The 15,862-nt window shown below is 38.2% G+C and overlaps 1 protein-coding gene across 2 annotated transcripts in view; it reads right to left on the bottom strand.

The window, feature by feature from the left end:
• The window catches only part of lman1 (lectin, mannose-binding, 1), an 18,874-nt gene extending 3,377 nt beyond the window's left edge, over positions 1–15,497 (bottom strand). The window contains exons 1-10 of one of the 2 annotated variants that reach the window (XM_007558907.2): positions 15,204–15,497; positions 5,281–5,435; positions 3,513–3,620; positions 3,125–3,186; positions 2,695–2,794; positions 2,454–2,577; positions 2,151–2,209; positions 1,892–2,024; positions 1,593–1,780; positions 1,008–1,084 (exon numbers count right to left, since the gene is read on the bottom strand). In XM_007558907.2, the coding sequence (XP_007558969.1) occupies positions 1,008–1,084; positions 1,593–1,780; positions 1,892–2,024; positions 2,151–2,209; positions 2,454–2,577; positions 2,695–2,794; positions 3,125–3,186; positions 3,513–3,620; positions 5,281–5,435; positions 15,204–15,402 (1,205 nt within the window). In that variant the 5' untranslated portion in view covers positions 15,403–15,497. Of the gene's footprint in view, positions 1–1,007; positions 1,085–1,592; positions 1,781–1,891; positions 2,025–2,150; positions 2,210–2,453; positions 2,578–2,694; positions 2,795–3,124; positions 3,187–3,512; positions 3,621–5,280; positions 5,436–6,569; positions 6,863–15,203 lie in introns of those variants that run through there. The other variant, XM_007558906.2, reaches the window with a different exon arrangement.
• Between the last annotated feature and the right edge of the window lie 365 nt (positions 15,498–15,862).

The following is a 15,862-nucleotide window of genomic DNA, read 5'->3' as shown; positions in this document are numbered from 1 at the left end:
TTATTAATCTGCTGCAACAAAATCCTAACATCATCAGTTCATATGCTCTTAACAGCTAAAATGACAATGTGTACGCTCAAGCAGTTTTACTTGCTGTAAGTACCGAAATCATCCCGTCTTTTTGAGGTTTTGCCATGACGGGCAGAATGATGAAATCTCTTAAGCTGCATTATCGTAGGATCTAATTCTGTATAGCTTCTCATTTTCAATTGGAAACCATTTCAGGTTAAAAAGCAATAAATAAAAAAATAAGGAGATTACAGCTAAATATCACTACATCTATCATGCCGTAAATATTTTTATTTTAATCCAAGTTGGGTTTTTTTTTTTATTTATTTTTTTTATTTCAAATGCTGTAATTGAATTAGTCATATTACTTGCTAATCATTGATTAGTGGTTAGCAAATTATACATCTGAGCAAATAAATATCATATGTGGGGTTCCTCAAGGCTCCACACTTGGGCCACTTTAATTCAACTTAGCCAAATTTGGATTGTAACACTACAATGTCTCTTACAATATGATAACATAAAACTTAATATTTCTGACGCCACTTGACCATAGTACACTACAGTCACTGAGGCGAAGGTGGTAGGAGTTCATCCTGCATCCGATAAGTCGCCAATTACAAAAACAAACCAACATTTATTGAATTCCTCCATAAAATGAGATGTATATATAAAAAAATAAAAAAATACATGAACATAAGTGCGAGTGGCAGCCATGTGCATTGAGAGAGCAGCAGAGACTCATAAGGTGGTGGTATAGACGGGGGTGAGGAAGAAGATGTTACAGCAGCTGGATTATCAGACTGGCCAGCACCTGCGATTTTACAGCTATCCTGAGATTAAATATGATTTAGGAGATTTATCCAGCAGGATTTCCCTTGTTTTTTTCAGGTATCATGGATGTGTCTTTATGTTTGTTGCAAAAAAAAAAAAAACAAACAAACAAAAAAAAACAACAACTAGCTTTTAAGAATAAGTTCTGTAATGCTGGTGCTCACCTCAGTTCGTTCAGGTTTCTCAGAAGCTCCTGCTGCGTGGCGATAACGGAGCTGAGCTGTTGACTCGCAGAATCGAGCTGAGAGGGAAATACAGATTAATTCTCCGAGGGATAAATACTCTTGCGTTGATGTTTGACAAAACAGTTGACTAAACATCAGAGTGTTTTACTGTATGGCCCAAAATTATTTATACCTCTGGCACATTTAGTTTTTCAATTATTTTCATTCAACCAAGAAGTTTGCTACTGATAGGAAATCAGAGATGCATCTTTCAAAAAAAAAGAATAGAAAACTGTAAAACAAGTAAAATAATTTCTCTCTTTTTATTTGCACTTGAATAAAAATGGCAAGTTGAAAATAATTGAGACCCTTCTCAATAATCAACGGAGCAATCATTAAGCGAATAAATTGGAAAACCCAGCAGTTTATCGTTAGCTGGCTTTTTTTCCCAACCTAAACATACCGAAGTAAGTCAAACATATAGTTAATAACACAGAAAACCACTAGAGGTGAGACTTCGTTGAACCCCAGGTCAGTTAAGTTTGTATTCAGTGTAAATCCAAACGTCGGCACTTGTAGGCTCACCTGTCCTGACCCGGCACTTGTCCCCTTCTTGGAAATCTCGTCTGTGATAACTGAAACATATCTACGCTGCTCATCCAGAATCATAGCGAGCTGCCGGTTGATCTGCTTAATTTCCAGATGGATCCGGTTCTGGCCCTCAAACACCTGACGAATCTCGCGGTCGTTCACACTTTCGTACAAATCGTCGACTGAAACGCACACAGACGACCGGAAAGAGTCAAAGGTAAATATCAGTGAACTCTATCCATGTTCTGTTTTTATATTGGAAATATAACTTTCAAACATGTTAGAAAACTAACTTGGCTCTCCTTGGACATTCGGGTGATCCTTCTGAAACTCTTCCTTCTTTTTATCAAGCTCTTGCTGAAAGTTCTGAAATTCCTCTTGATACTTATCTTTCTCCTCTTTAGGAATCTCAGAATCAACGGAGGGCTTCAGTGAAGATCGCATGCAAAAGAAAAACAAAACAAAGAAAAAAAAAAGTAATAGCTGAATTGGTAATGTGGTAAAGGACAACTGGAAAACAAGTAGTTAAAGATAAAAAAGAAATGGGATTACCGGTTGTTGGCCTGGTTCAGTGAGTCTGAATAACAAGAATGACAAAACATCGTGGTCGTCTGACGGAAGTAAAAAGAAATAATTAGGAAAATCACAATTTATATATGTTATAACATTTTTTGTAAATTAGCTGAAATCTTCTTAATTTAAAGCACAGAAATGAAAAGAAACTGCTGAAAACCAGATGTGTGATAGATTGAAAGGTAAAGCAAAGGTTCTTATATATGCAGAGCATCTGATTTGAATAATAAAAAAAAAGTACAGGTATTGTACAGGTATTTAGGGTAGGGATCAGAGTGGTACCTGCTAAACCACCAGTGGCGGCTGAGATGCCAAAGAAGCCTTCAGTCGGAATAATCATGTTTTCAACCTTTGTGCAGAACTCATAGTCCTCTTTGTCTGGAGTGAATCCATTGTTGATCAAAACCTAAGGAGGAACATAAAAAACAAAAAAAAAAATCAAGCAATTTGGTAGAAAATAAATACCCTTTATTATTCAGACATTCACTGCTTTAAAATGTTTGATTCCTGTTCCTTCTCCTACCGTCAGGGTCTTCCTGTAGTAGGTTATTTTGGCTCTGATCGGGTACGGTTTGTTTCGGAAGTCTCTCAGACACGTTCCAAGGGCCTGCGTGGTGCCGTCGCTGAACGAAAACAAAATTTAAACAATTTAAAACCAAAACACAGAAATGCTACACAAATATATAATTTTTTGTGATTAGGAGCAATCCAATACAAACTTTACAAGATAAGTGACTAACGTTAATGTTTTCGTAAACACTATTGACTCTAAGACAAACTGGAACGGCACAGAAAAAGTGATTTAAAGCTTTCACTTGCCCAAGGCAGATTAGAAAAGACAGAGGATTATTTACTTTCAAGCAAACATAATCATATTTTCTAATCTTCTTTAAGTTGCTGAAATTTGAGTTGGTGATGTCACCCGAGGGAAGCGAGAAGAAATGTTTACTTACTTTTGGTGGTCGTAAACAAGGTTGCCATTGTTCCCGACGACGAGGATGGCCGGGTTATTTTTCTAGGATTGCGAAGCAAAAACAGAGAAAACATGTTAATCCTTTTGTGATCTGATGAGCAAAGGTGGCTTAGCTTGTAGGTAATCTTATTTACAACATATATACTATACCTGCTCACTAACAATAATTTTTTTTTTAACTATTTTTCAGAGCAGTTTTACATTTTCAATTGACAAAGCCCCAAATTTAATGAATATATATATATAAGAAATAACGTATCTCTTCTGTTACAGACACAGTTTGAGCAACTTTATCCCACCTAAAAACAATCCTCTGGTTTTACATGTTAATCGTGAATTATTATTGGAAACATAAAGACGACACGAACCTTTCCATCGTTGTCAAACGAGTCAAAGAAGACTCCGATTCCGTTCCACGTGTCAGCAGCACCGTACACTGGGCCGTCGAGGCCTTGCTCGCTGGTGAACCACACTGCCTGTTGGAAGGAAAACAGAGCAAGACATTAAATTTGCGGTTATTTAATCTTGCTTAAGGCAAATTGACAACAGCAGCATTTTCTTTAGACACATCCTTTGACTTGATGTCAACTGTGGGAACTTGTATGGTTAAGTCTGTGCTTTTCCAAATCCTGTCTCAGTTCGTAAACATAGACCTCAGATAATAATAACAGTCTAATGACTGGAAAAAAAAAAATCAAATGCATTATTTTTATCTTAAAGTTTTATTGAAACGGGTGATTCTGGCCAATGTCTGACATTTTACATTAAAAGTAACTTTACTGTACTTCTGTAATGACTTGACCACCTTATAAGTGAGCCTGGACACATGGTAATTAAAAAGTTAACATTTATTCGAGTTCACTGCAACATGAATAACGGGACAAAGATAAAGTTATGATTTATAGTGCAACTCTTGACTAATCAACTGTATTTGACTTGACACAGCTTGACCCAAATTAGACTGTAGAGACATCTACAGGATGATTAGGTGAAACAGGATAAACTATTTATTCACCTTCCAGGTGAACAGGAGAAAACACTTTGCATACTGTAATGTAAAAATAGTCTATGTAAGTATTTGTCTCAGCATTTCCTTCTAACTTACTGCTAGCTAGTGAAAATACTCTTTCTCAAAAAAGACTTTTGGGAAAAAGAAGTTCATCTTTGCTTCTCTATCAGCTGCGAGTTGTGCAGTCGAACAATGTCAGAAGTCATTTATGTGTTCAGGTTGTTTTGTGTAATAATTAAACACCATGGTTATTCCGTTTCTATGGGGAGGACACACCTTTGAAAACCAGCATCACAAGTTTAAAGCACATAATGGGCTAGGCAGTGTCATAAATGCGCTGATGTGTTGTGTAAGAAAGCAAAGGAACGCAGAGGGAAAAAAAAAACAAAAAACATGATGCTACTGCATTTTGGAAAGGTCATGAATGTATGAACCTCCCACTTCTAGAGACACTTGGGTGACTTCATGAATCAGAGGTTTTTAGAAATATATTTAGCTAAAGAGCAACGATGAGTGAAAGTGTCCACAGCACACACATATACACACACCCTTTTTAGCATTTGCAAGTAAAGATAGCCAAGAACAACATTTCAATATCAATGCAGTAGCTTAAAATCATACTTAAAAACAAAAGAAATTCCAAAATTTAACTTGAGCACATTTATGGTGCCACTTATGGTGGTAATGCAAAATTGCATCATCCGCCTAGTACATTCCAAAGGGATACACTTCTTTTTCTACTTCTTTTTCTGTCCTGGTTTCCGACTTCTACTCTCTTCTCTTCAGGCTTTCTGTAGTTCTGGAAACTGAGCTCTTCAAAAAATATCTTTGCAAAATATCTTTGTTGCTGAAGTGATATGACGACCCTTTTTAAGTTCACAAGATTTTTTTTATTTACACTGCCTGGAAGAGGAAGTCTGATTTGAGATGACTATTTTTTACACTTCCAGTAACTCGCTAATCTATTGAATCAAATTCTGATTAATTAAGATTATTGTTTAGGACTTTGCGCTGAAAAAGATGCTCTCCAACCTGGAAAAAATAAATAAATAATAAAAAAAAATCACCACAATCTTTCCACGGGATAAACTGGGCTGCCTTGTCTGCAAAGAATTAAAACTGCTCACCAAACCGTCCGCTCCCATCCTGCCTCTTCCCGATACTCTGAAGGTCACCTCAGCCTCCCAGTTCTCAAAGTTGACTTTATTTTTTGTCCACACGGAGCCCCTTTGACTCTTGAGGGATGGGGTAATGCGCACCTGGTCTGCACTTGGAATAGCATCTGAAATCACAACAAGAGAAAGTGAGTGTGGAAATGAAGATAATGTGCTTTGTAAGTAACAGTTTTTCAAGCAGTGGTGTAACACAAGGCTTACATCTGGGGTTCCTCCTAATCTTAAACTACTCTCATTCATAAGGCATTGTTTTCAGAAAATACTGTATTCATTTCCATTGTGATACCCATAATTGTCTTTTTTTTTTTTACTTCACAAACTCCTTATAAACTTCAACTGATCCCAAACAATGCTGGCTATATCTCCAGGTTCCCTTCAAGGAGTATATCACCCTTATCCTTAAAACTTTGGACACTGATACAGCAAAGTATCTATGTACAGTAAAGTCACATCTAAAAACTTGTTCCATACATACATCAGCATTACAAGTGTTTCAATCTAAAAGTTGAATGTTGACCTATCTAGCTGATGTTAGAGGGCGAATCTTCTGCAGTTCTGTTTGCAAACAAGCTTGTGTCATTTGTCACTGTGACTTGACCCTTGGAGTTAGGACTCGTGTTGAGTTTGTGCTTTGCAAACGTTACGGACATTTCTTTTTACAATTGAAAAGATAATGTAAGATTAAGAGGATGAATCAAAAAGGCATTCTTATTTAAAAATCTACCTTTATACAGAACTGACTTGTAATCTTTAGAATCTAAATAGTAAATGTAAGGTTTTAAACAAAAAATTATAATACATTCGTTTATTTATTTATTTTTTACCATTAAGTAGAGCTGGCTTACTGGAAAGGAAGTGTGATCCCCCTGCAGTTCATTTCAGCATCTGGACAACTCGGTGTGCTGCTATTTTCCCAGACAAGAAAGGAAAGTAGCAGCTTTTCCTGTCTGCAGACGCTGTGGCATCAGCCATGTCTTTTGACAAATATTAAACGCGTGCCAGCGATTCATCGGGGTTGTCGATTGGAAGCTGGTGTGCTAGGATTCATTTAAGCATTTTTTTTTTTATTTTTTTTTGGTGCAGGTTGAGAGCAAAGCAGCATCGCCTTGAACACCCCGAGCGGAAACCGCTGCAAGCGAGACAGTCTCGGATGTCATCCTCTCATTGTTAGGGTCCACTCTTAAGGAAATATTTTCCTTATCAGTTTGTTCTGTGATGTTGACAGCTGGATACAAACTTACTTCCACTGTGAATCCAAAACGGGATACCGCCGTCGGACTGAGACAGGTGCGGTCCTTTGAAGCTGTACTTGTACTCAAAACGGCGGTGAGGGGGCTCTTCCGGGTTCGAACCTTCTACAGCAACGTTTGCGAGACTGCGGTGGAATACTAAACCTGCGAGAAAACTTAATATGAACACTCGAGCGTTGGACACCGCCATGTTTCTGTCTCACTGCTGACGTAGCGCTCAGTCCGACAGCATGACGGGATGCCTGTAGGGCCAACAGGGCGTTTTCTCATTGGTCTGTTTTCGGCTCCATTTTTCTTATTTCTCCTCCCTCCTTCCACTCAAGCTCTCTGTACCTCCGTACGACTCAGCGGTGGGAATTCAATTGTCTTTTCTGAGATTCAAATCATTTGGCTCAGTTTTAGCAACAAAAAAAGAGCCGGTGTTCTTCTGTCTGTCGGTGCTACGCGTCTAAAACGTCTACCGTGATGTTTACCAGCCGAAAACTACAGCAGGCTGTGTTAATGTTAAATATCAGTGATTCTTGAGAATAGGGACAAATTGGGTTTAAATTTTCCCCATTTTTTTTACAATTATTTCCCAACCTTATGTATGCAAATATGACAAATAATGTTTTGGAAATGTTAAGATGCTAAGGTACAGGCTCCCAGTTGCAACATTTTTTAAAAAAATAAAATTTTTAATCGACCTGACCCAGAACTTTCTCATCACCATCTGACAAAAATAAATATAAAATAATTTTTTAATGACCCTATTAGTGATATTTTTACTCAGTTTTACAGACAAATGCTTCTCAAGAAAGAAAACAAATATTATTTAAAACAACAAAAAAAGTCCATCTGACGGAGTTGACAGTGCATGACGGAGTTGACACAGAACTAGTGAGTAAAAAGAAATACTTGATGTCATATGTGAGATATTGAATATGGAGCTCATACCATCATAAGCCACAAATAGTGTTAAAATGTACATTTTCTCTGTGTAACTTGTTTCACATATTTTCTACATTATACTCTTTCATCCTCAGTCTTTGACAGTTCAGGACGCCCCCTTGTGGATTTAAATAATCCCTTCACTCCTTTCAGAGCCTGAGATTTATTGCTGGTGTGTTTTTCAGAGAAGAAAACATTTAAAACTCATTACTTTAGAGCAGTAAACTATCATGTAACAGAAGTATGTTTTCTGATTGCTGGTTCAATACAAACACAAGCTTCAGACAAAATAGGAAGATTTCTGAATTAAAAGCTCCCGTTCCATCAATTTACAATTTACATACATATTCTGAGTCCATATTGGAAATTGTTGAGCAAATATTGCATGAAGTCGTAAAACTTCAAAAAACACATATGTTGTTAAAACAGCATGAAACTGAACCAATAACACACTCTTTTACTTTTAGGTAAACAGTCTTCCTGTCTTGATTTAAAGGAGTAAACACATCTCAGGTTTTTAGAGAGCTTGTTCCAGAGCTAATGGCACGTTCACACCAAACACGTTTTGAGCGTCAGGCGCATCTGGTTTACATTCAAAGTGTATGTGGAGGCGCATCGAGGGCCGTAGAAGTGTGGAGCGCATCCACATAGACTTTGAATGTAAACCAGACGTGCCTGACGCTCAAAACGCGTTTGGCGTGAACGCACCAAAAGTGCACACGTGTCGAACTTGAAGCGCCAGACGGTGTGAACGCACCATAACGAGCAGTGAACCTTAATGGTGCCTCCACTTGTTTAGTTCTGGTCCATGGTACTCTGAATTAAAAGATCTGTACTGTGGGGGTGGCTACATGGCTATTCCTTGACCTTAAAACAAAGGTCAAGGTACAATAGAGTTACTATGTTGTAGAGTGAACCAGTATACAATACAGTAAGGTACTGGGAAATAAATTATATATAGTATTGATAAAAGCCTTTACTCACTATCAATTGCTGTTTGCAAAATATTAAAAATATTACAGAAACAAACCAAAACAGTTGCTTTCTGGTGGAACTCAACTGTTTCCATCGACTCGAGTGAACCAATTTGATTGCAACTAGCACTTCCCTTGCATGGCAGGTTTTGCAAAGACAGGCCTGCATTCTGAAACCATGTTAGCAATGAAACACACCAATGTTTGGTCCTTGGGGAACACTCCCCTTCATGTTTTGGATGTTTCAACATAACCGCCTCAAACAGGACCACTTTATGAAATGTGAAAGCCATTTGTTCCTCTTGAAACTGGCACCTTGTCATGGGGTCATTTGCACGATAGTTTGCTGTAAAGGTAAAGGGTAAAAAGCCTTGCTTTCTTACTTCAACAAGATTAAAAGTCCCATTTGGCTAATTAATACATGTGTTTTAATGAGGCTGCAATTCTGGTTCTCAAAATGATGTTATGTTGAAAGAAACATGAAAACTTATAGTATTAATGATTACCAAAACGGGGCTGTGCAACAGAAAGACAAAGAAAATGATACATCAGTAGGAGCTATGCAACTACTTAGTAACATAAAGCTTAATCTATTGTTGATTTTCTGGAATTCCCACATGTTCAGAATTACGCTTGCAGGATCCAAAATATGCATGCAGTTGTCTAATAGCATGTTGCAGAGAAAACTTCACATTTCTTGTAGCCATTAACAGGCTTATGGAATAATTCTGGTAGTCTATCTTACCACTCTTTTTAGGCACAATTGGTGAAATTGATTTAAATGTAAATATGGTAGCTTTCTGTTATTTAGAAGCTCAGAAATCCAGCATGAAACAGTTGGGATATTTTTCTTAGATTGGCCACTTGTGATAATAAATAAAGAGTGGCCAATAACAAATCGACAGTTTTCTTTTTTCGGAAGATCATAAAATGTTTACAATGCAAATTAAATTAGGAGAAATTTAACAATCTTAGATATACTCACACTGAGCCGGGTACTGCTGGGGGTTTATTTCTGTCAAGAGGGGGATGATTTTCTCCATTCAGATGAGAGATTGCAGTAAAGTCAATAACTTAAAGCTATCAATCAGTCTTCCTTAGATTTAGCGCAGCTTACCATTTGAAACTACAGGATCAACTGACTTTTGTAGCTCTCTACTGAATAGTATCATGCCAGACTGTGTGTACTTGATTATTTGACCTGGCTATATTAGAATGAATTGGATCGATTTGAATTGAACCTGTTCATCTTGCAAAGTACCTTGAAATTAGATTTCCTATAATTTGATGATGGTTTAAATAGTACCGAGTCCATCCTTCTCTTTACCTGTACTGCCAGTGCTGCCAGCCACTTAAAGTTCAGTGACAGATTACACAGTTGGTCGCCTGGCTGGAAGAGCTTTCACTGCAGTCTGAATGCCACAGTGTGAAATGGAGAAAATACAATTATGTGCTTCTCATTTTCCATCGACTCCAACCAGCTTCCTCCTGCTTCATCTCCAGGAGAGGCCCATTGATTGCGGGTTCAGGAAAACAACAAACAACAAAACAAAAGTAAACGAGCTGTTGTGACACTAATCTGGTAATTTGGACTCCTCTGGCAAATGGTCAATAAATGCCAAAGACTGAGTTACACGCGTTAAGTCTAAATGAGAAAAGATTTAACCAGATGTTTTTTTTTTTTCCAACAATTAACTTTGATGATTTCCATGAACAAGCCAAACAGTTTGATTGCATTAAATTTGACCTTTCATAATTGTTTGCAGTAGTTTAAGGGAGCAGAGAGATTAGAAGCCTTATCCCTTTTTTTTTTTTTTGGAGCCCTCATTAGAGAGTTAAACCACTCTTTATGCCAGAAAATGTAGGATTTGAATTCAAAAACAATGCTAATAGGCCATTTACGCAGCAACAATAGAAAGCTATAGGATGTTAATGGGTCACTGAAACTGTCAATGGCCTTTCACATGAGTCAGCACAAACATTTGCCCAGTGAATTAAACATACTTCAGCACATGTAATCTTGAAAGTGACAGTTAGTTGATTTAGATTGTTAATTTGCTCTAAGGACTGACATTTACGTATATATAATTCTCACATCTTCACATCTCCTGAGAGTTTTATTGTGCTTTTTTTTGTAATTTTAACTAGTGGTTGTAAACTAGACTTAACGAGTAAAACAAACAGTTCCTGTACTGTGGATGGGGCTTTGTGTTGTTTGGGGGATCAAGCCATCTAAAGATGTTTGTATAACCAATGTCCCATCAGGGGAAAAGGGAGAGTGACTCGCCACCTCCCAGTGTGACACTGTGGGTTTAGTTAAACGTAGCATGTTGCGTCGTGGTGTTCATAAAACACAAAGGAAACCAATGTTATATCAACTCAGTGTTTGTTTAGATGACAGAATGCATTAATACCAGAAGATTAATAACAGCATCAGGGTATGTCTATGCTAGCTTTGCAAGTCTAAACACCGAAACATTTACTCTTTTCTTTTTTTTTATGACAGGTGAAATCCATTCAGAGTTACTGGAAAGTGCAAACAATTTGAGATTAGGGGAGAAGTTTATCTACTAGAAAAATGCAGCCAGAGATACAAAGAGATGGTTTGAATTAAAGTATTTTCAGGTGTTAAAATGGCAAAACAAATCCAATTGACATTCTTTGACCTATTTAGCGTGTTTTTTGTTGTTGTTTTTTTTAAAAAAAGGTTTGAATTTTAGTGTCTAGATGTGCAAAGCCAGAAGCAATAATCCTGCTGAAGTCTTTGAAACCTGCAACAGGTTTTCTTCCAAAATCTTCCTGTATTTAGGTCTATCCATCTTCCAATTAATTCTGACGAGATTACAATGGATATGTTTACTGCTTCTCTGAGTAAAACTCTCATTTCCAGGCCTGTCAATCATGTCTTGGTAATACTTTTTTGGTTATTCTTTTTCCAGTGTCAGATGATAGATTGAACATTTCTCAATGAGATGTTCAAAGGTTTGGATACTGTTTTAAAATCCAGTCCTTGTTTAAATTTCTTCACAACTCGAGCAGTCTGCTGTATTCCTTGAATTGAAATAAGAGAGGCAGAATAAGTGTATGTCACACCTTTCAAATCTGTTTGTTAACCATTGAAAACCGTACAATATGCACAATTAACCCTACTTTGCCCTATCAAGTAAAATTCTACTGAAACACATTGAAGTTCATGTAGTTTTGCAAAAACTACATGAACTTTTTCATGTTTTGCAAAAATGTAAAAACATCCATAAGGTTTGACAACATTTGAAAACTGTTCAGTCTGATTTTAGAACTGGTATAAACTTTATTACAAAAATCTAAAAAAATAAAAAGAAAGAAAGAAAAAAAAAAGAAAATCAAATAGTATTCCATGGCTTTAATGGAGGATTGCTGCCGTAATATTTGTTGGCTCAGTTCTGTGCACATAGGCCACATACTCACCCCTAACAATGCTCAAGGACGAAACCTTTATTTCAGATTGCTTCAACATGGTGCAGTGTGGTCCAAGCAAGAGAGGCACTCATTGTACCCTGAGGACTTTGCCACATTCATTTGAGGAGCAGTTCTTTCTCATTATTAGCAGACACACTAAACGATGGGTTCCAAACAATACAGAACAGATCCCTTTATTCGCACAAGTGCTCAGCGTTTCAGCAACCACTGGGTGCCCTCCACCGCTCCTTCTCCTTTTTAGATACCTGCACATAAAGTGAAAGATGTGGGGGACACAAAAGCTATCCTCAACTTTCCTTTACGTCCATTCTGAGAGACAGGCCCATTTTAAAGCTCTTATTTGTGCAAAGCCTCTCATTAACTCCGCTCATGCTGCCTCCCTCGGCTTGCCATCGCTTAAGTGCTGGGTGTTGTAAAAAAGCTACCAATTAGTCACTCATCAGCTCCAATTAGAGGAGACAAAGCATGAGTAAAGATAACTCAATGAGAGGCAGAGTGTGTGCTTCTGTGTGTGTCTGCGCACATGTGCGTGGCCCCGGGGCCGGCGCAACATAGTTTTTAATCAGTGAAGAACTTGTGGCCATTCAGGGTGACCCATTGCGGCGCAGGCCCATTCACTCTCCGGGGCTCCTCAGCGGACCCTTTTCTCGGGGCCAAGTGTTGTTATGCTGGGAAGACAGGCCCCCCAGGAGTCCCAGAAAGAGAGCCATTCAGTCCCCTCTACCTGTTTGCAGCATGTAAAGCACTCAGGCCCGGGCCGATCTCTCAGCATTGTCTCGTTCGCTCTCAATACTTCCTTAAACTTAGGCCTCAACAAGAGCAGGCCTTTTCAGAGAAGGGGACTAGGGGATGTATGTTAAGGGGGTGCCTTTCACCTCATTAGAATTGAATTTGCACTGTCTTGTAATTACGTTGAAGGGCAACAATGTATTTTTTTTCTCCCCGCCATCATAATCTTCACTGAATAGAAGATTATTTGGGGCAGTTAATTTGCTGCCCACACTGACGCATTAATTAATGAATTGGGTAACACTAATTTTCTCTACCCTGTTTGTTTCCCCCATCCATTTCCAACTGTTCTGGGCAGCCGCTTCTAATAAAATTACCTCATTAGGGGCTCTATAGCAGCATAGTAACTTCCTCATTCATTTGCTATGAAACATTTTTTCATGTTAGTGTGTGTGTGTGTGTGTGCGTGCCCGTTCAGCGCTGCATCTTTTTGTGTGTGGTTCTAAATAATGAAGGGGACGAGCAGGGAGCTGTAAGTGGAGACAAGGGGCCTCTTCAGCAAATCGTTAAATTCATTTAAGGCTCCTCTCTGTTTGTTGGTGATTAATTATTTCCAGCAGGGATTTTATGGGCATATATTGTTTTGTTTTTCTTGATCTGCTGCACATGAGTATAGATGTGGGAAACTCAGAAGTTCAACAAAAATCTAAAAGTTCCTAAATTTGCTTTTGTGTTTTGCCGTTGGTATGGCAAACAAGAATGTTGATCAGTGCAGCTGGACAGCAGGGGCTTTTTTAGACTTTACCCCGAGCTTAACACGTGTTTAAAATGTGCTGATCATTCATTGCTTCCAGGAACAAATTGCTTAAAATAATTACTCCGATAGGGATGAGTCAGTTTCTGAGTGAGTCTTTTGTTGAAGGGCAACTGGTGGCTTGAGTCCTAAAATAAACAAGAAAACATTAGTCACAGTTGGGTTTTGATTACCATATTGCATCTCTTTGTGATTTAAACTGCAAATTTAATTGAGTTCATTGGGCTCCATGTCCTGTGCTCTAGCGAAAGGACCACAGTCACGGAGTCTGAGAATGGGAAAAGGCTGCCATCTAGTGGACTCAAAAGGGATGAGCATTTTGTTATTGCAGGCTTGGGGAGACTGTCCATCTTGGTGTACAGGAAACAGGGAGAAAATGCCACGAATGTTTTCTCATTCAACACAAAGTGGAGGGTTTGCATCTTTCTTTACAAAATCAAATATTCACTGTATAAAATATGAAATGATTGAAAATAGCTTTCCCTTGAATCACATACATTTGTAAAATGCTCAATGGTTAAAAGGGTACTGCATTTCTGGGTACCTTCTCAGAAGCAAGTTTTCTATTGAATTAAGAGGTCTGAGTTGGTCTTTATTGATCTCTAGAAAAATAAATATTACATTAATCAAATAGCAATCATATTTTTCTGAGAAGTTAAATGAAATATAAAGAGATNACATCTGGGGTTCCTCCTAATCTTAAACTACTCTCATTCATAAGGCATTGTTTTCAGAAAATACTGTATTCATTTCCATTGTGATACCCATAATTGTCTTTTTTTTTTTTACTTCACAAACTCCTTATAAACTTCAACTGATCCCAAACAATGCTGGCTATATCTCCAGGTTCCCTTCAAGGAGTATATCACCCTTATCCTTAAAACTTTGGACACTGATACAGCAAAGTATCTATGTACAGTAAAGTCACATCTAAAAACTTGTTCCATACATACATCAGCATTACAAGTGTTTCAATCTAAAAGTTGAATGTTGACCTATCTAGCTGATGTTAGAGGGCGAATCTTCTGCAGTTCTGTTTGCAAACAAGCTTGTGTCATTTGTCACTGTGACTTGACCCTTGGAGTTAGGACTCGTGTTGAGTTTGTGCTTTGCAAACGTTACGGACATTTCTTTTTACAATTGAAAAGATAATGTAAGATTAAGAGGATGAATCAAAAAGGCATTCTTATTTAAAAATCTACCTTTATACAGAACTGACTTGTAATCTTTAGAATCTAAATAGTAAATGTAAGGTTTTAAACAAAAAATTATAATACATTCGTTTATTTATTTATTTTTTACCATTAAGTAGAGCTGGCTTACTGGAAAGGAAGTGTGATCCCCCTGCAGTTCATTTCAGCATCTGGACAACTCGGTGTGCTGCTATTTTCCCAGACAAGAAAGGAAAGTAGCAGCTTTTCCTGTCTGCAGACGCTGTGGCATCAGCCATGTCTTTTGACAAATATTAAACGCGTGCCAGCGATTCATCGGGGTTGTCGATTGGAAGCTGGTGTGCTAGGATTCATTTAAGCATTTTTTTTTTTATTTTTTTTTGGTGCAGGTTGAGAGCAAAGCAGCATCGCCTTGAACACCCCGAGCGGAAACCGCTGCAAGCGAGACAGTCTCGGCTGTCATCCTCTCATTGTTAGGGTCCACTCTTAAGGAAATATTTTCCTTATCAGTTTGTTCTGTGATGTTGACAGCTGGATACAAACTTACTTCCACTGTGAATCCAAAACGGGATACCGCCGTCGGACTGAGACAGGTGCGGTCCTTTGAAGCTGTACTTGTACTCAAAACGGCGGTGAGGGGGCTCTTCCGGGTTCGAACCTTCTACAGCAACGTTTGCGAGACTGCGGTGGAATACTAAACCTGCGAGAAAACTTAATATGAACACTCGAGCGTTGGACACCGCCATGTTTCTGTCTCACTGCTGACGTAGCGCTCAGTCCGACAGCATGACGGGATGCCTGTAGGGCCAACAGGGCGTTTTCTCATTGGTCTGTTTTCGGCTCCATTTTTCTTATTTCTCCTCCCTCCTTCCACTCAAGCTCTCTGTACCTCCGTACGACTCAGCGGTGGGAATTCAATTGTCTTTTCTGAGATTCAAATCATTTGGCTCAGTTTTAGCAACAAAAAAAGAGCCGGTGTTCTTCTGTCTGTCGGTGCTACGCGTCTAAAACGTCTACCGTGATGTTTACCAGCCGAAAACTACAGCAGGCTGTGTTAATGTTAAATATCAGTGATTCTTGAGAATAGGGACAAATTGGGTTTAAATTTTCCCCATTTTTTTTACAATTATTTCCCAACCTTATGTATGCAAATATGACAAATAATGTTTTGGAAATGTTAAGATGCTAAGGTACAGGCTCCCAGTT

This window comes from Poecilia formosa, unplaced genomic scaffold (genome assembly GCF_000485575.1).
Source record: "Poecilia formosa unplaced genomic scaffold, Poecilia_formosa-5.1.2 Scaffold100, whole genome shotgun sequence".
In the NCBI taxonomy this organism is placed as follows: domain Eukaryota; kingdom Metazoa; phylum Chordata; class Actinopteri; order Cyprinodontiformes; family Poeciliidae; genus Poecilia; species Poecilia formosa.
The sequence above is the reverse complement of the archived record's forward strand: the minus strand, read 5'-3'. Positions and strand labels throughout refer to the sequence as shown.